Below are 21017 nucleotides of genomic sequence, written 5' to 3' on the forward strand. Positions count from 1 at the left end.
AAACTTGCAGCAGAGTAATGGACCCCAATAAATGCAGTAAAGGAGAATTATAAAATGTAGTGTGGCAATCCTTCTCCCATCAACCAAACTGACAAGGCAAGCATAGCAAGGTATGCATGATAAGGCAAGGGAGCATGGGTGGTAAACGACATTTGTTAGCCGGATGTACCATTCTCATACGAGGGACGATGAGTGTAACTGCTCATATCTACGACAGATATTTTTACAATATTGATTGATACATTAGTGCCAAATGCTTTTTTGATCTCATTTTTCTTAGGCTAGTGGGTGTTGTGTTCTATCCCTTGTGCTCATTCAGTCATGATTGCGGAATGCATTGTTTGCATGTGTGTTATAAATACAATAATATTCCATTTTGTTTTTTTCTATTTTCTTTTTTTAATTCTTTTTATTAGTGATTGAATTGTAATGAATACAATCTGTTAATTATGAGATTATGCTAAAGAATTTCTCGATTATTTGTTATGAAATGGCTATACATTTTTTATATATTTGCTACAATAATTATTTTTTCATAAAAGAATGATATACATATATATATATATGCAAATGTCTCAGGTGAGACCTATAAAGGAACAAACATATATGTATATATATATTTGTTCCTTTATAGGTCTCACCTGAGACATTTGCTGTCACTTGGGAGATCTTTTATTAATTTAAAGCCCACACGTTACTTACCATTATTTGGCTTTACCATCTCTCTTGTTTCCTTGCTCTCATTGGCCATTGCATGGAGGTTTCACTTTTGCTTTGTTTGTTCTTTCGATGGAGCATGGACCAAATTCTGATTAATTTGTATTGGTGTTCCTTGGCTGAATGAGCTCTGAATAAAGCAATATATTTCGCTTTCTTTGAAGTCCTTACTACTCAGTGGGCAGCATCCTGCCCAGTCCGTTACATATTGCAGGTCAACAGTGTTGCATAAACTATTTTAAAGGGCTTTGCTTCAAGTATCACACTCCTTCAGACAAACGCTGTGTAAAAGCCTGTTAGTGACCAAAGCCTCACACTCTTTGGTTGCAAGTTTAGACCTGTATTGCAATATGGAATGCTTCCGTTTAGTCGGCTACATTTGCGGCACATATCTTCATTCTACGTTTGTGTGCAGTAAATCACTCTAATGTATAGTGGTGATGAGATATTGCAAAACTACTTTCTCAGTCAGTTAAACGTTAATGGGTATGTATTACGGGCAAGAATCTGTTATGGGACTACTACTTCAAATGTTACAGAATCAATAAAGCTAAAACACCAAATTTTCATATCCATCCTATTAACAGTTTTCTATCAAGCCTCCATTGTGGCTGTAAAATTTCTTGCTGAAAGGCGTTTATGTACATTATAATGGGAAATATTTTAGCCATAAGGTGTAAACCAACATTTGTAATTGATTTGATTATTTTTTCCTGAGTGTGCCGTGGCTGTTTCAGAGAGTTTGCAGATCCATCTTCCTAGTTATCAGAAGGCACACCTCTTTTACAGTCCCTAGGTGTTTAGCCAGTGTCTCTTTGCATGCTGGGACTTGTAGTTTTGCCGTTCCACTGCTAGTATGGTTCTTCAAGTCCTAACATGCAAAGTGCTGTTAACTTTGAAGATTTATTGTATGAAGGTCTATTTGATGACATGACCGTGTTGTCGATACTCGGTTTGCAGTACAAATGTTTTTACAGTAGGGAAATAAATCCTCCGATGCTGAGAGCCCTTCGCATACTAAATACGTCTTTGTGCCACAGTGAATGCTTCATTGAGATGGGTGCTTGGAGCAGGAGATCAGTGAGCTTTCTGTCGGGTCTTGCTCTTTATTCCCATAGCAACTGCTACTGGCGTCCAAATCAATCTGTAAGAAACCTGAGCATTTCCAAAGCCAATAGGTCTCGCTTGTGCGAGCTATCAACTTTAATAATATTTTTAGCCATGTTGCACAGGAGAGCAAGTGCTCTGCAGCATGGCTGAACATTTTTTTTTAGGTTTAAAGTATTTTATTGCAGTATCGAAAAGGTAAACACAGCACCAAACAGATCAACAAAGACAGGAGTCTCAACGAGAATAGTGCAATCAATATGGAATAGAAGTGCGACCTGTGGCTACAGTGAAAAAAGGTCAATGATACTTCAGGTTGTATGACAGGTGCACCATCGATTGAGACATGATCAGAACTCAACTCCTCTCACCCAACTCCCCCCCTCCCCCCACATTCCTATCCCCACCCTCCACCCCCCGTACTGTGCTGAAAGTGCCCTGCATCATTAAAGCAGAAGAGTGCTCAAGCCCCCAGCCTTTCCACGGTCAATGGCAAATCAAGTGGTCGGGGTCGTCGGAGACGTTAGACGTAGCAGTCTGAGGTACCGTGGGCAGGTGATCTCTCTGAATTCAGACTGCAGCAGAGTATGAAAGGGGAGCCATAACTCCTCAAATGTGTCAATCTCCCCCGCCGCTACCAGGGACATCTTCTCCATCCCCAAGACGTGCCACAACCTGTGTAACCAGCCAACAGTAGTGGGAAGTGTAGTAGTACGCCAATGAACAAGAATATTCTGGACTGCCGAGCCCAATGCAATTGCTATTTGCCTACCCTTTTTGGATTTCAATGGGTACATCAGGTCGTTGGGCAGACCCAGCAGGACATAAGCGGGGAATCGGGGAAGCTCAATCTCAAAACACCTGTCAACCTCCCCCAGTACCTCCTCCCAATAGGGGCCCAGTAAGGGGCACTCCCAAAGTACATGTGTGAGTGTCCCGACTTGACCACATTCTCTCCAACAGTTCTGGGGAATATTAAGATTCATTTCGTGTAGCCGGGCGGGGGTGTAATAGCAGTAAGTGGAAAGTTTCGTGAATGTTTCGGTGAGCCCTGTGTGGTAAGCGGAGTGTCGTGCTCGGTATGAGATGCGTTCCCAGTCGGTGTGTCCCAGTTGTCTACCAACTTCCCGTTCCCAGCGTTCACGACCAGGATTATAGATGTGGGTCGAGGGGGGTTGCAGAAATTTATACAGGTCCGAGATGAGCTTGACATCCGAGGAGCGCGTCACCAACCAGTGTTCGTATGGTGTGAGAGTCCGATCGGCCGAGCCCCGCACCTGCGGTTGAAGCGCCCGATGACGCACCTGCATGTATCGCAAGCGTTCTGTTTCAGGCAGAGCATACTCCCGCCGGAGGTCCTGAAAGGGGGTGGCCCCTTCCGGGCCATACATGTGGAACAACGCCGAGCAACGAGCCGTGCGCCAGCGCGCAAATGCGCCAGGCTCCACACCGGGGCCAAAGTCTGGATTGTCCACTATCGGAGTGAACGGCGACGGAAAGGTAGTAAGTTCGTGTCTGCCGCTCACCCCATCCCATATCTGCAGTGGGACCCTCGTGACATAGGAAGCGTAGAGATTGGGCGGGCGGTGGGGCCTACGCAAGAATGGTATCTCCTGCAATGGTCGTCCCGCTACTGCCTGGTCCTGGAACAACCAGGGTTTGTCGGACTCCCACCTACTCCACTCTACCAGATGGCGGAGCTGCGCCGCCTGAAAGTATTTGGTCAGGTCCGGTATGCCCAGGCCACCGGACTCAGGCGCCAGCGTGGAGAGAGCCCACTTAAGTCTGGGCTTGCGGCCCTGCCAGACAAAGCGAGCGATATCCGCCTGGATCTGCCGGATCCAACCCTTAGGTGGTTGAAGCGGGAGGGCTCGGAAGAGATATAGAACTTGCGGGAGGAGGGTCATTTTCACCGCTGCTATCCTGCCGAGCAGCGACAACATCCCCTTATCCCAACGGGCGAGTTCGTCTTTGACTTTCTTGCTCATAGCCGTGTAGTTGGCCGATACCATGGCGGGAGGGAGGGTGCCAGGAGGATGCCCAGGTAAGGCACCAGGTCCTTAGACCAGCTCAAGGGATAAAGCCTCTGCAGGGCAGATTTCGTCGAGGGGGACAGGGATATGTCAAGGGCCGCCGATTTCCCCAGGTTCATCTTAAAACCTGCTACCCTGGCGAAGCTGTCCAGTTCGTCCATACACGCGGGAAGAGAACGACCTGGGTCGTCCAGCGTCAGGATGACATCATCCGCGTAGAGACTAAGAACATGTACGAATCCCCCCATTCGAATGCCAGTCACCGCCAGATTGGTACGAATCCGGTGGGCGAAAGGCTCCATATAAAGGGCGAACAGGAGCGGCGACAACGGGCACCCCTGCCGGGTACCCCGCTCTATCCCGAAGGTACCAGAACTATAGCCGTTCACCCGTACTACTGCGGAAGGGGATCTGTAGCAATTGAATATTAAAGTGCGAAACTTCTCCCCTATGCCTATCTTACACAGCACTTTTTAGAGGTACGGCCAGTGCACCCGGTCGAACGCCTTCTCTGCGTCGATGGAAAGTAGCATACGTTCACCAGGAACTCTGGAGGCCTTCTCCAACAAGTGGACCACCCGTTTGGTGTGGTCCACAGTCTGCCGGCCAGGAATGAATCCCGCTTGGTCTGGGTCGATAAGCCCCGGCATGTGGAGTGCCAACCGTGCCGCGAGGATCCCCGTATAAAGTTTAAGGTCCGTGTTCAGGAGTGAGATCGGCCTATAGGATCCACACTCAGCACGGTTCTTTTTTTAATTTTTTTTATTTTTGAAAACCTTTATTGTGCATGAGGAAAAATAACAAATACGGGCCTACAACCATCCGGCCGGCCACGAACAATCAGTTAGCACAACAGCTTACGTTATGGCGACACAGTACTGCAGCAGAACCGCAAACATTTAAAGGAAGAAAGACTGAAGGATGTCGCAGCACCGTGTCACAGGATGAATGAAGGTTAAATTTTAAAGTTTTTTGTTATGCAACTACCGAAGTCAGGCCGTAGTGTTCCGTACTGATAAAGTAAAAGTTAAGAACTAGGTCCATGCAGGTGGGACATGACGTTGGCAACTGTATCAAGCAATTCGTATATCGATAGTCAAGTCCCCGCCAGGCAGGATGGTTACACAATAGCTATGCTACAGAGTAGCACCTATGACCCAGTCACATTACCACTGCCACCCTACACCCAGCACTCCCAAACATGGGCAAGAAAGCTAAAATCATAGAGGAAACAAAACAGGTCCCATAGAAACTAACAAAAATGAAATATAACCCCCCACCCTACACACATGCAGAGGCTATGGCCTACCCCCCCCCCCCCTAGCAGCGTGCCTGTCGCCCTATAAACCCGAAATTTAGGAAGAAGAAAAGTCGGAAGAAAGGAGAAGGAACAGCAAGAAAATGCAGAAAGAAGGAAGAAAGGAGACGAAAAGAAAGAAAATTGTCACTCTTGAATATAGGGAGGGAGAAAAGGACAAGCTAATCTACCACTCCCAAAAGAAGAAAGTGGGGAGGAGCCTACTTAGCATCAGAACGCCCGGGACCCTCGGCCATCCACCGCGTCCCACACTGAAAACCTCCTACTCCGAAAGCAACAGCACTGTAATAAATTGCAACAATAGAAGAGATGGAAGAAATCATTTCACGATGTGTGCTCACAACATATACAAAAGCAGTTCCAATCCCTGTTCAGCCCACACGGGAAGCCATAGCGTTATTAATTACCCCAATCACGGCATGGTAGCGGGCACATGACAAGGCCAGTCACTATTAATAAAGCATTCACATTTAGAACCCCGGGCCCATACAGAACCGCCCTCCCATCTGCAAGGAACACAACAGTACAGGATAGTCACAAACTCAAATGGGAAAGATGCTGCAATTGCAAAACAGTCAGCATAGCAAAACGAAAAATAGTCCGGGTCTCCGCCAGCCGATCAAACAAGCCGAGGTGAGGGGCCCCTTCAACCCTGGCCTGAACGACGAAACCTCTCCAAGCATGACCATCTCAGCGGATACATGTCCGGCAGAACAAAGGAGCAAAATGGCCGCTCTCAACATGGAAGGAGCAGAAGAGAAGAAGATGAGCGTCCCCAGTCTCCAACAAATTCAGCGGCCAGGATGACGAACCCCCCCTGCCATGCAGGATGACACTCACTCCGGCAATGTAAAAAGAGGGCTCCGAAGGCTACACCCTCAAAGGGGGCAAACAGCTGGGAGAGCGATAAGCGGAGCTCTGATAGCAGTTGTTCAGGCAGAGTCATAGTTCCCGGAGTGAGGGGAGACTTTGTAGCAGTAGCAGCGTCGGTAGGGAGGCACGCAACATGGTAGCCAGGAACATCTCGATCTTCCGCTCGCGCTTGTAGCAACACTGTATCCATTGTAAAAGCACACGTAGGCAGTAGGGAAGCAGGCAGCCTCGGTCGCTTTATGGAAAGCACAGCTTCATCGATCTTACCTCCCAGTTCTTGAGCATTGCGCCGCCATGTTGCTCGTAGGTCTGCGAGGGCATCAAGGATATCGCCACAGGTCAGGTCACTCTGTAACACCAGCCGATCCGCTTCGCACAGTGTCGCATTCGGATCATCGCCCGGGTCAATTGCAGGCAGGTCCGCGCAAACTGGGGATAAGGGAACAACCCTCTGTCCATGCTGGAGGGCAAGCGCCATTGCCTTCTCTCCCGTGGATCCACACTGGAGGGAGGGGGGCGACTCCGTTATGGAAGAGCCATCGTCCCACAACGGAAGGGCATGCAGCTACTAGTGCGGGGGGCCATGCACAATGAGAGCCCTCTCGTCTCCCGTGGGTACTGATAATGCGCGACTAGAAGGACGCCGCAAGATGGAGTCCGCCCAGGATAGAGGTAGCGTAGGAGTGGAGAGCGAGGAACAAAGGGATCCCGTTTCCCAGGCACACACTCCTCAGCCAACTGGAGTCGCGCCTCGCAGGACAGGATAAACTCCATCCATCTTCCGCAATCGGGTCAGTCCCAAACGCCGGCACCTCCACAGCGTCCGCCCGGCTAAGAGCACCAGTGACCTGCGGCGGCAATCGGCACAAGGATCGTGGGCAGCCCCGGTGGTCGGCTAGTTCCCCGAGTCTTCATCCAAAACGGCCGGCGGAGGTCGCAAATGAAAGCGACTGTCATCAGCGCGTTCATGTCATCGTCTCAGCGCGGTGTAAGCAAGGATTAGTGCCAGGATATCAATGCGAAGCAGACGGCTTGGGGAGCCGGGCGCTCACACGTCCGTCCCGTCCGCCATCTTGGCTCCTCCGCCTCAGCACGGTTCTTGCCAGGTTTGGGGATTACTGATATCGTCGCCAGGAGCAAGTCCCGGGAGATGGCCCCAGGCTCCGCGAACGAATTAAAGAGGCGCGTCAGAATCGGCGTCAGCTCCTGGCAGAACGTCCTGTAAAAGAGGGGGGTGTAGCCATCGAAGCCCGGGGCTTTCCCCAGTTTGAGGCGGGAAATCGCCGAGATCACCTCCTCGGGTCTGATGTCACGTTCCAAGTACTGAGCCTGTTCCGGGGTGAGGGAGGGCAGAGTGACTGCGTCTAAATAGTCATCCTCCTCCTGCGCCAAGGGGGCCTGCCCCTCGTAGAGGTCCTCGTAGTACCGGCGGAACCCCTCCGCTATTTGGTCATCCTCCGTTACCGTCCCCCCGCCAGGGACAGACAGTTCTTTCACCCGGTGTCTCTGGTGCTGTACGCGAAGTTTGTTCGCAAGAAGGCGACCGCATCTGTCAACCCCACTATAGTACTTGTGCTTTAGGCGTAACGCCGCATATTCCGCTCTGTCCATATCCAATGCGGAAAGGAGTTTCCTGGCGGCTTTGAGTTGTCGCCAGACTCTGGGTGCCCCTGTCCCTTGGTGTACCTGTTCTAGTTCCCTCACCTTACCCGTGAGCTCCTCTCGCTTCGCACGGCGTTCCCTATTTTCCGCTGTAGAAACCGCGATGAATTCGCCCCGGAGCACCGCCTTCAGAGCAGCCCATTGTGTCGCCCGGGTGGTGTTATCGTTGTTGCGTTGGAATTCAGTCAGGGAATCACGTATGCGTGTGACCACTGAGTGTCTGTGGAGCAGGGTGTCCCTAAGGCGCCAAACCCCTCTGGAGGGGGAGACGAGGGGAAGGCGAAAAACGCCCTCCACTGGTGCATGGTCCGACAGGGAGAGCACCCCAACCTCGGAGGACAAAGCCAACTCGCAGACCGGGCCCGAGACCAGCAGGTGATCCAGCCTCGCATAGGACTGATGGGCATGGGAAAAATAGGAGTACGTCCTAGACGTAGGGTGAAGCCGCCGCCACAGATCGTGTAGATCAAGGTCTTCCATACGGGTCCTAAGCGCCTGAGAGAATTCGCCCGCCTGCGAGCGCCTCTGAACCGATCTATCCAAGGGCGCATCGAAGACCATATTCAAGTCTCCCCCCAGGATAATGTGTCTATCAGGGGTAGTCGTCACCTCCTCTAGAGCCTGAAGCAGAAATCGTTCTTGTCGGTCGTTGGGGCTGTAAATCGTGCCTATCGTAAATACCAGGCCACCCAATCTAACCCTGTATGCTAAGAGCCTCCCCTTCTGTTCAGCCACTTTGTGCAGGAACTCCCCCTTGAACCTCCCGGAGGCAAGAATGGCAACCCCTGCCGTTTTAGACGTGTCAGAAGAGAAGAGCTGTGTGGGGAACTTCGGTGTGCGCAGCCTATGGCAATCTTTGGCCAAGAGGTGTGTTTCCTGTAAAAGACAGATGTCTGCCTGGGCATTATCTAGAAGGGAAAGCACTGCCCTGCGCTTGACCGGGTTATTCAACCCTTTCACATTTAGGGTCAAAATCTTGAGGGCCATCAGGGAAATGCACACAGGGCAAGCAAAGCCAGTCTGGACAGACAGTGCAGGGAAGGCCCCGCAATCAGCGATACAGATGTGTAAATCATAAGGAAATCAAGCAATACTACAGCACAGTACGGTCCCCTAGTCCCCCTCCCACCCGCTCTAGTAGCAACCCCCCCCGAACTCAGAACTCCCCCTTCCCCTGTCCCATCCCCCAACACCCGGGACCCCACCCCTTGACCCACAACTCCCTCAGTCCCCCCCAACAAACCAGATCTCGCGCACTGCAAACAGTCCTTCAATGCGTCCAAGGAGTCCACCAGCCGATGGTTCCCCAACCCTCCCTCTACTCTCCCCCTCCTCCGCCTCCCGTCCCTACATTTAACTCCATTGTCCCAGTCCGGTCCCTAGTGGACAAGGCTGTGGAAAGTTTGTAAAGTGGACGTCCAGCCACTACCCACTCCCCCCCCCCCCCCCCCCCCCACCCCCTCCCGTCCCCGGAACCCTCGCACCTGCTGTGATGATGAGGCTATGTCGATCTCCCCCCGGAGTCTGGTTAGGCCGTCAAGGCCACTTCCGTGGTCGTCGTCTCTCTAGCCACCTCTTGGAGCGCACTGTCCATCTCCGCTCTGATCGTAGGCGAGTCGGGTCGCAAGGGCCGGGCCGAAGAACGCCGTCTCCGGACCGACTGCCAGCCGTCTCTGTTGGGTCGCCGGCGGTCAGGCGTGGGAGTCTCTCCTTCAGTGGCCGTGAGGCCCAGCACCTCGCAGACATCCTGCAGGGACCGCAGTTGATGCAACCTCCCGTTCCATCGGAAAATAAGTCTGAAGGGGTGGCCCCAGGAGTACTGTGTATCATGCTCCCGTAGGAAGTCCGTGGCAAGCTTAAAGGATTTGCGCCTCTGTAAGGTGATGGTTGATAAGTCCTGAAAAAGGGCCACCTGGTGTCCACGGAACGAGAGGGGCTGCTTCCTGCTGGCCTCTCTGAGTATCCGCTCCTTCAGGGGGAAATCCGGGAGGAAGGCTAGGATGTCCGGCGGGGGCGCCGAGGCTCTTCGGGGGGGGGGCCCCACTCTATGCGCCCTGTCAATTTTCATCGGGAAGTCTTCAGGCTCCCCCAATATATCTCGGAAGAGGGCCATCAGATAGGCGGTCACATCCTCACCCTCCTCTTTAGATGGGACGCCGCGGACGCGAATGTTGTTGCGCCTGGACCTGTTTTCGAGGTCCTCATTATGTGTCTGGAGGTCGATATGCTGTTCTGTGAGCCGTAGGACCTCCTGCTGTAGGTGGACGATCTCCTCATCTCTGGAGTGGCCGGCTTCCTCCACCGAGGCCACCCTTTCTCCCAACGAGTCGACCTCCCTGCGCACTTCGCGGACCTCTCCAGCCACCTCTTGCTTCAACGCCTGTAAGTCCTCCCTGAGGGTGCCAAACAACGACTCCAGAAATGACCTGGTCACCGGGGGCTCCCCGCCCTCCGTGCCTCTTGAGCCCGACGGGGGACCGTTGCTGTGCTGGCCTCTGTCCTGGCGGGGGGTCCCACGGCCCAACATCTCCGTAAGGGTGCGCTCTCCCTTTTTGCCCCCCCTGGATCCCGACATCTCGAGACCCCCAGGCGAGCAGTAGCCCCAGTGGTGCCACCCGGGGACCGAGCGGCTAGGCAGAGTGCGATCCTAGTGCTCTGGGCGCACCTCACCGGTGCCACCTCCGCGCCCAAATCCGCTGGTCAGGCGTCCAGACAGGGCCAGGGGAGGGCGTCGTGCTGCAGGGCCCGTAGGGGCAGATGGCTCCCACGTGGGTCGCGCCAGCGGCCGGAGAAATTCCCTCGGTGAGCAGCTCCTCGCTCCAGGTCCACCACCGAAGTGTTCCACCACCACTCTCGCCCACACAGGTATGCGGTCAGGTCAGCCACAGAAGACGTCAAGGCCGCACCCACGAGGTCCGCGCCGCCCAGGGCGACACACACGGCCGGCTCCAACACTGCGCCGCCGCACCAGGGGTCTGTGGAGGCCCAGAGGGCCGAGTCTCAGGTTTGGATCGGGCTCTGAGTTTGTGCAGACAGCCACCACTTCAGGGTCAGCGATCGTGGCCGAGCAGGGCCCAAAGCAGTCTCAAACCCCCGGGGCCCCCCGATTCAACACTCGGTCCAGGTCCGGTTGCACTTTTCCTGGAAGGGGCGGGTCCGGTCAGTTAGAGAAGATGGCAGGGCCGAGGGCCACACACACACACGCCCGGCGCCAACTCGGTGCCGCCGCACCAGGAGTCTGTGGAGGCCCAGGGGGCCGAGCCCCAGGTCTGGACCGGGCTCCGGGCTCGGGCGGTCAGCCGCCTCCTCAGGGTCAGCGATCGTGGCCGAGCAGGGCCAAAAGCGGTTTCACACCCCCGGGGGCCCCCGGTGTAGCACTCGGCCCAGGTCCGGCTGCACCTGGCCTGGAAGGGGCGGGTCCGGGGGACGGGTGGTATCTGCGGCCTAGTCTGCTCTCAAATCCCCGGGTGTGCGTAGGCCTCCCTCACCGGCTCCTCCCTGTGCTGGGCCCGCCCGATCGCCGGGCCTACCTGTCCGCTCGGCCAGCCACCGCTCCAGCAACGTAGATAGAGCAGATCCGGGTGCCTCCCAGGGCCGCCCGCCTCTGCGGTGTCTCCACGGCAGAGTGTCCTCGGCAGACACGGGGCGGTGGGTCTCGGGCCTCCGGCCGCTCTCCGGGGCCTCGTCCCTCCGATGGATCTGACCGGCGTCCAGCGAAGGCCGTCAGCCCAGCTATCGCTCCAGTTTGCTCAGCGGGGCTCCAGGCAGTGGCGGTCCCCCTCCACACTCGATCCGGGGGAGATCAGCGGCTAGGAAACGGTGCAGGGCCTCAGGGACGTCGGAGCTCACAGAGAGTGCGTCCTCCTAGCCTGCCATCTTGGCCACCAACATTTTTTTTTAAAGGGCTGGAATGCTGATGTGGCCAGTGCTGACTGCCTCATATCACTTTTTTCTAACTTGATTAGAATTTTTGTTTTAGTTAAGCTGCAGTGCTTTGCTACGCAGTTGCCTGCCCTCTTGTACCATACCGAAGGTAGCTTGCACCTTCCCTCATGACACAAATTAAACCATTAACAAAGCCAAATAGATATGCGCCTTGACGCCCTTGGGCTAAGTTGCGCGTTAGAAGACTCCATTCATTCTTTCATTCATTCATTCATTAATACATTGCGTTTGCGAGAGCTATTTTTGCTTTCATTTTTTAGGGCTGTTGCACAGCAGCTGGTAAGTAAAAATAAAAGCGCTACGAGGTTGCAAGCATTGACTGCTTAATAGCACTTTTTTTTTTTTACTAGCCGGGCTGCTGGCGAACATGCCTAAAAAAAATTGACAAAGCCATTAGATTGTGCATAATCGAAACCTAGTAGCCTTGCCAATGCTTGTTAATTTTATAATTCTTTTATTGCCATTTATTTATTTTTATGTATTGAAAATGGATGATGATTCAAATCTGACGTTTCATTTCAATTGTACTAACACCTAACACACCTAACATCAAAGCTTTTCATTAGAAGAGCTAAATAGCATGCTATAAATCATACTTGGCATCAAGAAAATGCAAATTCGATGGGTTTCTATAATGGAATCTCCTTGGAAAAAAAACAAGATTATAGAAAAGCCACAGAAATGGTATTTGTATACGATGTTAATCCGTGATGTTTCCACGGAGTTGAAGATGTCTAAATTTAATGGCGATTCCTTGCAGAATTGGTGTACTTGTTGGCGAAATGTAGGTTGGAGCTCATGATCAGCGAAAATATTGATTAATTTTCCTGGAACAATGTTTGAATGTAGCATTGCCTTAATGCCTGTGCCTTAATATATTTATGTAATGTCTTTTAAACCAATTTAAAGAGGTTTGAAGCTGGTATTGTAAACCCTAAATGAAGACAATCCATCTTCTGCTTTGCAGCGAGCGATCTTCGGCTTTTCGTGGGAAATATGACCGTTTGGAAGGCAGTGTAGCCAATTCACTCTTCAGATTGCTTCCAAGATACTTAAGATTAGCTGTTAATAATTAATCATGTACTTAAAGTGAATGTGTCGTGCCCTCGGCGCTTATAATTGTTTCCAGTTGTGTTCAGTGGCTCTTCTCTTGAGCCTTTCATTTGTCATCTATAAATGGAAACCGATAAATTCACACACAGGTATGCAAATCCTTGCACGGTTCATTGGTATTGTCCGCTGTGCTGTACAAAAACAGCCCTACTGTAAGCCTTGGTACCACGAGTGAACAGCTTTATGAACAACGAAAGATGCTTTCAATGTGGTGCTGTTCTTACTTACATCACTTATCCGTTCAAGTTACTGAATCGTCACAGCAAAATATTACAAACTCATGATTCCTTCTGCTGTTTGATGCTATTTGTGACCACTAGACTCATATTTTGGCCTTAGTAATTATTTCTTGCCCAGGTCCTTAAGTCACTTGGTATTCGATAAGAAAACTCAATCTTTGAAGCAAGTGGGCGTCGTGAAATTTTCATCTGTAATTTGTTTTAAAAACACATTCATAGGCTAATAAGAGGATAAAGAGTCAAACTCATAAGCCTTACTCAAAAACACGCAACATTTGAATTTTAGCTGTCTAAAACACTTTTATTAAATGTGCTTTGTTGGAGAGTAGTACGAAAAGTCTTGAAGTTGCAGTAAAACCATTAATGGGAGTCTAGAAAATTGAGGCTTACGCTACTTTCACACCAATTCTAAAGTCATTTTTCCAGGGTTTTCAGTGAATTTTATTTTAACAATTTAAAAAAAATGTGTTTTGTAGGCTCCAGACAAGAGAAAAGCACTTGAAGAAACGAAAGCATACACAACCCAGTCTCTTGCAAGTGTTGCTTATCAGATCAATGCCTTGGCTAACAATGTACTTCAACTGCTTGACATCCAGGCGTCCCAGCTGCGAAGAATGGAGTCTTCCATCAACCACATTTCACAGGTAATGGTACACTTTCATCTTTTCTGTGACGCATTTCCTCTATTGTGTACTAGTTGTGGGTATAACGAAGGAGTAAAAATTATACTAATTCCCACTGGTTTTATCTTGTACAGTATAGAGTCCTTAGATCTTGTAGAAAAAGACAAATGGGTGGTCTTGGCTAACCATGAGCCATTGGTGCCTTATCCAGTAGAATATTTTGTATATCGACATTTGGCAGACCGTAGTGATTTTTAAAGTTTATTCTACAAATGTCCTTACAGCATTCAGTACATTACATTTATAATTTGTAGTAGACTTTTGTTTGAGGAGTGCGATGCAGATAGCAGTTTTTGTTCATTATAATGAGCTGTATAACTAAAAACATCAAAGCGTATTGCTGTCCTCCTACTTTTTTTCTTAAAATAAATATTTTTTTAAATTTTGATTTAAAGTCACAAGAGTCCGAACAAGAGTTTAAAAATTCTTAACATCTTTCCAGCTCTTACCTCGATTGCTCTGTGTTTAAATGTTGTATTCTCTACAGTAAAATGAGATAGTGGGCGGTGGGTCCCATGCATCTTTTAGGTGTGAAATATGGTGCCTACGTTTTATCAGTTCTACACCTTTCTGGTTTTTAGTTCATTTGATTTACTCTGTCCTTTTCTGATCAGATAGATCCTCTCCACACAAAAAAAACCTTGACTATTCATTTACACCAGAGCTCCATACTTACTTATGCCTTGCTAAAATGAGTTATCCCCATACAGCCTTTAAGTTACATAGCCCTCGGTATAGTTGTATTCAGAATCCGTTGCATCTCTTGGTACGGTGGAAAGCCCATTTCATAGATCGCTTTGTAAATAAACACAGTAAGCCTAGGTGCCATGTCAAATGTGTGTTCATTTTTCTCCCTTTTTCCCCAGCAGTAGCAAAGTCATTAGGGAAAGCAAACATTTTTTAATGCAAAGCATGTATACAGCATTTTTGAATGTCTATGTTTACATGCATTGACACAAACCAGGCCTGTTGCCTTTGTCAATGCTTGTTTTTTTCTGGAGACTTAAGCAGCACTAGTGAATTTATGAAAAAGGAGATCGTAAATCATTTGACGGTCCAAGTCAGACAGTTACCTTAAAATTGCTGTAGTAGCAGCACTAATAAACTACAGTTCTTGTTAATTTATTTAATTGGTATACATTAAGTGTATTTTAAATCAATATTTTACAGGCTCATTTATTGGATTATAAAGAGCAGTTTCTTTTTTTTTTTTCCCAAAACTTTTTTTTTTGTGGTAGAGGAATCCCCATATCCCAATGTGCATATATTTTTTTAAGAACCTTTCGCACTGTGAACGTGTTCTAGATTCACTCGCTGTGCATTAATATAGAGATGTTTTTAATGGTGTATCATTAGTTTTCTCATATTTTTATTTTCTTGCCGAACTGTTTTGCATTAAAAAAAACATGCTGGGGACGTGGTTGCCTTTTTTTCAAGGTGATTTGTTGATGTTTTAGCCAAATCCTGAATCTGTTTGCCACTATGGACATGGTAGATGCTCTAATAAGCATGCATATCATAAGGCTTTTTTAGTGCAGAATTTAAATTAAGATATTGTAAGCATTTGCAAACCGCTGAAAAAATGTTTTTGGTTTAGAAAACGAATGGCCTTGAACGACCCTATTTTGAGCCAGTTCCCAAAAATATTTTTCAGCTCTTTAACCTTTATATGGCATACTTTTAAAATGGGTAGTTGAGTCTTTACTTTGTTTTGGTGGTTTTGCATTCCTCCGATTATACTTATCTTATCGCTCCCGGTGCTGCACTTTGAGCTGTAATTTTCCTATTAACCCTCCGAGACATTCTTGCTTTTGAAAGAAAGGGAAAAAAATATTTGAGGGTGGATTGTTTTCTCCAGTCGAGAAACCTTTCAGAGTGAAGGAATGTGGTAGGTAACAAGCTGGTATCTAGGTCGTGTTCTTCTCTGCCTTGAACCTTCTAGGACTATTTGTTCACCAGACTAGTCACTGAGTGCAAACTCAGACCTTACCGGTCAGTAGTGGTACAGAAATGGGGGTATACCCAAAGTAGTCACTGAGACCTGGGTTATAGGTGGTCCCAGTGTGGAACAGTTTAGAAGCACAAAGAAAACAATTGAAGATTAGAAAAAGAAGTTCGAGGGAGACACTTGAGATTCAGTAAATCAATACACAATAGATGGTTCACAATTTAATGAAATCACGGATTGGTTAAATAATTTACAAATGACCAAACAGCAACAGTGAACCGGTCAGTAGCTCACTGAATTTGCCAGATAGGTAATGTGGAGTGAAAGGCCATACCCAATGTAAAATGTAGAACATTTAATGCAGGCAATTAAGCTGTTGCAGTGTGTACAAACCTTTTGAAGTCTTCATAAAAAAAAAAAAAAATTGACGTTTCTTTACCCTCTATCGCTCACTGCAGCGAGAATATGATTAAAACATGGAACTAAACTCTCTGTCCATTGGAGATCTTAAGCTCTTTTTGCCACCCTGTAGTCTGTTACGCACACCGCGGCCAAAGAGAGCACGACCCTATAGGTGGTTTGATACTGCATGTTCAGCAGCACATAAAAAAAACCTCTTGACAGCACTGAAAAAAATCCCTTGGATATGGAAAGAGGTGCAGTCATGTAGGAAAGAATATAAAGATGTCCTAGAAGAATATAATGGACACTACCTCAGAATCTTAAATAGCAGCAAGCAAGGCTCAAGACAGTGGGGCCTTCTGGAGAATTGTTAATCTGCCTTACTTTTATGATGCTCCATCCGCTTCAATAAAAACGCAATAACAGTCGACACGTGAGAGAACCACTGTGCAAAAGTGTATTCCTCTTGTCAGTCTGACTCCCATTTGGGGGAAGGAAGGACATGTCATTAAGAGGTGGCCCTGTCATTTTATCATGCCATGATGGAGGTAGTGGATGCCTTAACCTCTTCTATGCATCTGATGGCCCCCGGCCGTCCGACATCATGTTGGGCGTGTGCGGTGAATCGGCCAGGGGCCGTCCGTTCTGCGCACACGTGGAATTCCAGCCGCGTCGAAGCGGTTAATGAAAAAGCCGCTGAACTGGATTACGTCCCTATGGATGTTCACAAATCAACATTCTTTTGGGGCCCCTATTTTAACACGATGCGCGCTAGCGGAATTCCGCTCGCACGCTGAGATTTGCGAAAACGCATGTTGTGTGACGAGCTGGGCTCGTCATCAGCGTGCGAGGAGGCTACGCCATGACGAGCCCAGCTCGTAATCAGCGTGCGAGGAGGCTACGCCATGACGAGCCCAGCTCGTCATCAGCGTGGAAGGGGTTAACACCTTAGCAGCTATGGAACGTCCAGCTCCAGTGCTGGACGTTCCATTGCGCAGGTGCAGTTGGAACGTTCAATGGCCGACGGCAGCACTCCCGAGGTAGTGGTGCCGTCGGCCGCTGAATGTTCGAAGCACTTAAGGGGTTAAAATGTTTTATTAGGGCAGCTCTTGTAAGTAGACTGCTCCTTTCATGGTCTAGGTCAATAATTGTCCCAGTTTTAAAGAAAGTGGACTGAAGCAACATAAGCTTCTATCACCCAATTTCCCTGTTGAACTGCCCCATTAAAATCTTTGAAAGAATATTGCTGGCAGGGTTAGAGGAATGGGTGGGACAAACCTCTATCCTTTCAGAGGTACACTATAGTTATTGACATGGTATAGGGACGGAGGAATGGTGTCTAAGTTTATATCTACTTATCAGCAAATACACTAGAGTTTAGGTGAGAGCTTGCCTTCGTGGACTTGATTTGTGCATATGACACTTTTAACTGGTCCAGGTTCTGGTCAATCATGTGTACATGACATAGAAGAACCAATAGTGTCTCTTTTACGGAGAATGTGCAACAGATTAACATACATAAAGGGTTGTGCCAAGAGTGTCCTGGCATCCTTCCTTTTCACGTTATCAATAGTCTCGAGAAGCACTTGATAACCCATGGGAAGGAAACGCCCTGTACCAATGTTGTTGTAAGCAGATGATGCAGTCTTGATATCGTGCACCTTAAACAGATTACAGAGTCTCCTAGAGGTCTTTGTTTTCTTTTTATGTAACACCTTGATTTAAACACCAAGCTAGCAAAGTCTTTTATTAAGCTAAATGAGCCCCAAAACACTAAAAGAGGATATTATGACATAGGTGGTGTTCCAGTAAGGTACTTGAAGACTTTCATTTAGGGATTCCCTTTGATTCAGCCATGAGCTGGTGGCATGCACATACTGTAATGGAGGAACAATTTCTAAGGGTAACTGAGGCAGTACCCTGGCTTTCAGTTAAATTTGGGCCAGCAACCAATCAAGGAGCTGGTCACCATGTACACATCCAAATGTTTATCAGTGGCTTAATATATAGAGGGTTTGTGGGGATAGACAAGCATACATAGTGGAGATGGAGAACTATTTTTTGCGAAGATTCCTACCAGTCCTGCAGGACTGTTCCACAGACATCTGTCACACGGAACTCTGTGGTAACATACACTGAAAACCTATTTAAAATACGTGTGCTACTCCTGTGGGTCTCAAAATGGACATTGCGGCAGGTATCCAGTGGATTTTTGATATCACTCGAAATGTTTAGTTTATTGGGTATCCCGGAATAATTTATTAGAACTTACCAAATTAATGCTGTCTTAAAGGAAATGGTTAGGCAGATGTTCCTTAATTACTTGGGGAACATCGTGGGAAATCAGTAAACCTACAGTGAGAACTCATTATGTTATTTTGACCTCATAAACATTGGAGCCCCATCTTTTATTTGTAAGTAAGCCCCAACATATTTAACTACACTTTCTTTAGATCAAACACTGCACACTCCATAGTTTCATTCTCTAAACCCATGTTTAAGACCTGCTGAACATCCCAGAAGCCCCTGCAATGACCTATCAGCACAGAGCACAATGCACTTTATACTCTTGTGTAAATGTCTTACTGCCCCAAGAAAACGATATTTTTTTTTATTTTTTTTAAATTTTTGAAAACCTTTATTGTGCATAAGTAACAGAACAAATACGGGCCCACAACCTTCAGGCCGGCCACGGCGTGTCATCAGCACAAGTGCAAGCAATACAGTCCCCCCGCGGATATAGTCAGTGTAGCAAGCAATGAACAGTACATTGGAAAGAGTCATGCTCCCGGGGGAGAGGATAAATGAAGGTTAATTTTTCAATTTTTTTTGTCGTTTTCATCAAAAGAAGGTAGTGAAGATAAAATAATAAGAAGATTCGAGTCCGCACAGTAACTTCACACTACGGGTAGGCGACGTTATATCTGAAAACATCAACGGAGGCTTAACAACCAATACTATATGGCGGTGCAAAGCAAAAGCGAACATTCTATTACCATTCATGCACCCCAAACATCGTCGCCCCTTCCCTACCATACCCAACCCAAACCCGGAGTCGAACCAAAGTAAAGCGCAGAAAATAGAAAGGAAGGCCCATAGAACTAAGATAATATCAATTTACCCCACCCACCCTGCAACATTGTGGAGGCTACGGCCTGCCCCCCCCCCCCCCACAGAGTGCCTGTCGCCCCGTAAAACCCGAAATATAGACGAGAGAAGAAGAAGAAAAGAAAGAAAAGAAAAAGAACATTAACACCATTAATATAGGGAGTGAGAGAGAACGAATCTATCCACCGTCCCAAAAGGAAGAAGGAGGGGGGGGGAGGAGCCCACTCGGTACCGAGTCACCCGGAGATCCCAACCCTTCACTTAGACCCACAGCATAAACATCGGCAATCCTGGAAGCCAAAACAGAATCAAATAGCCTTATAATACGGTCGTGTAGAAGCGTCATGCAATGCGCACCCAGTAAACACATAAGCCAGTTTCAACCCCATCCCCTTCAGCCAGCTAAATCAGTCTGCAGTGAGAGGGCAACTCAGCCCTGTCCCGAACGTGGATGTAACCTCTCACAGACTTCCCCGGGAGAGCCTCTCCCCCCGCGTACATCAGGGCAATATGGCCGCCTGCAAGAAGAAGACGAAGCAGGATCCCAAAATGGCCACCGTCCATCCACACAAGTTCCTTTGTCCTCCATGTAGAAGTCCTTAAAGGCCACTGAGGAGTAGAGAGTCCACTGGGATGAGGGTGAAGACCACCAGCCAGAAGTCGGCACATAGTCCCCAAATAAACTCGGTGGTGCAGGCGGCAAAAAGTCACGCCCGGAGGGAAGGGGAAACAATGTAGCGGTCACGGGGCTGCAGGGCTGCAAGCCGCAGGCTTCGGTAGAGGCAACCGTAAGTGTAGCATCAGCACAGGCATGGTGAAACATTGTAGCATCATGTAGTGGCAATGGCAGATCCTCACTCAGCTGGGGGCAGGCGTCGCGTTCGCGATTCACGGTGGTCAACATGGTGTCAAGTAGAGCATCCAGCGCTTTGAAGCCATCGTACATCTCCGAGCGGAGTTCACGGAGGGCGGCAAGGATAGTGTCATAGGATATTGCGGGTCGAAGTACCCTGGGAGCGAGGTCCTGCACCGGTGTTCTCAAATCGGTGTCCCGCGCCGGCCGGGCAAGGCAGTCGACAGGCAGGAGTGTACAATCTTTCTCCGGCCGCGGGAACAAAGGGAACCATGGCGTCGGGCATTCGATAATGGAGCCGGGGGGGCGCCTCATAGGCGAGTATCCCCAGGGGACCTCGACACCGCCAGCACTAAGGGTAAAACTATCACACCTCCCATCCGCCGTTCCCCGCAGGCTGGGCAGTGGGAGAAGTCAATAGACGTCGCTGTGCTGTTCGCCGGACAACATGCGCCTCTCACCTTCCACCCGGAGTGACAACAAAGGGAACCACCATCCACGGGCTTCCCAACTCGGCTGTTCCAGTCCAGGCGCAGTCCGCTTTGGATGTTAGCTGCAATGCGGCGGCGACTGCCTCACTCGGGAAAGCGCCACCACGGAGCCATCTGCCCCAGCTGAGCGGATCGCCTCCGAGTCCCAGGAGCCGACCACGAGCAGCAACAGGCGAAAGCCCGGGGCGGGGAGCCGCACTTCGAGTTTCCCCAGCACCCGGGCACGCCAGGAAGTCAAAAACGGGTCCACAGGCTCAGCTCGTCTCCATGCACAATCCGCCGCCGGATTCGATCAGGAAGGACGACAGGATTTCTTAGCGGAGCTCAAGGATCGGCGGAGCCGGGCGACTACACGTCCGCTCCGGTTGCCATCTTGGCTCCTCCCCCCAAGAAAACGATATTTATTATTAGTATTATGGTATTTTAATACTAATCAGTGCAGGTTGGCATTATTTTTATCACAACTGCTTTCGTCTGAGGCAATCTGCATTGTTAGAATAAATGTTAAGCAGAGTGCATTTAAAA

At 49.0% G+C, this 21017-nt stretch overlaps 1 protein-coding gene across 36 annotated transcripts in view; it reads left to right on the forward strand.

The window, feature by feature from the left end:
* Positions 1-21017, forward strand: part of ABI1 (abl interactor 1) — a 391827-nt gene that overhangs the window by 118749 nt on the left and 252061 nt on the right. For all 36 annotated transcript variants that reach the window (XM_086941617.1, XM_086941621.1, XM_086941633.1 and 33 more), the window contains exon 2: positions 13484-13651. In XM_086941617.1, coding sequence (XP_086797743.1) covers positions 13484-13651 — 168 coding nt within the window. The remainder of the gene's footprint in view (positions 1-13483; positions 13652-21017) is intronic.

This window comes from Lissotriton vulgaris, chromosome 10, assembly GCF_964263255.1.
Source record: "Lissotriton vulgaris chromosome 10, aLisVul1.2, whole genome shotgun sequence".
Classification (NCBI taxonomy): Eukaryota; Metazoa; Chordata; class Amphibia; order Caudata; family Salamandridae; genus Lissotriton; species Lissotriton vulgaris.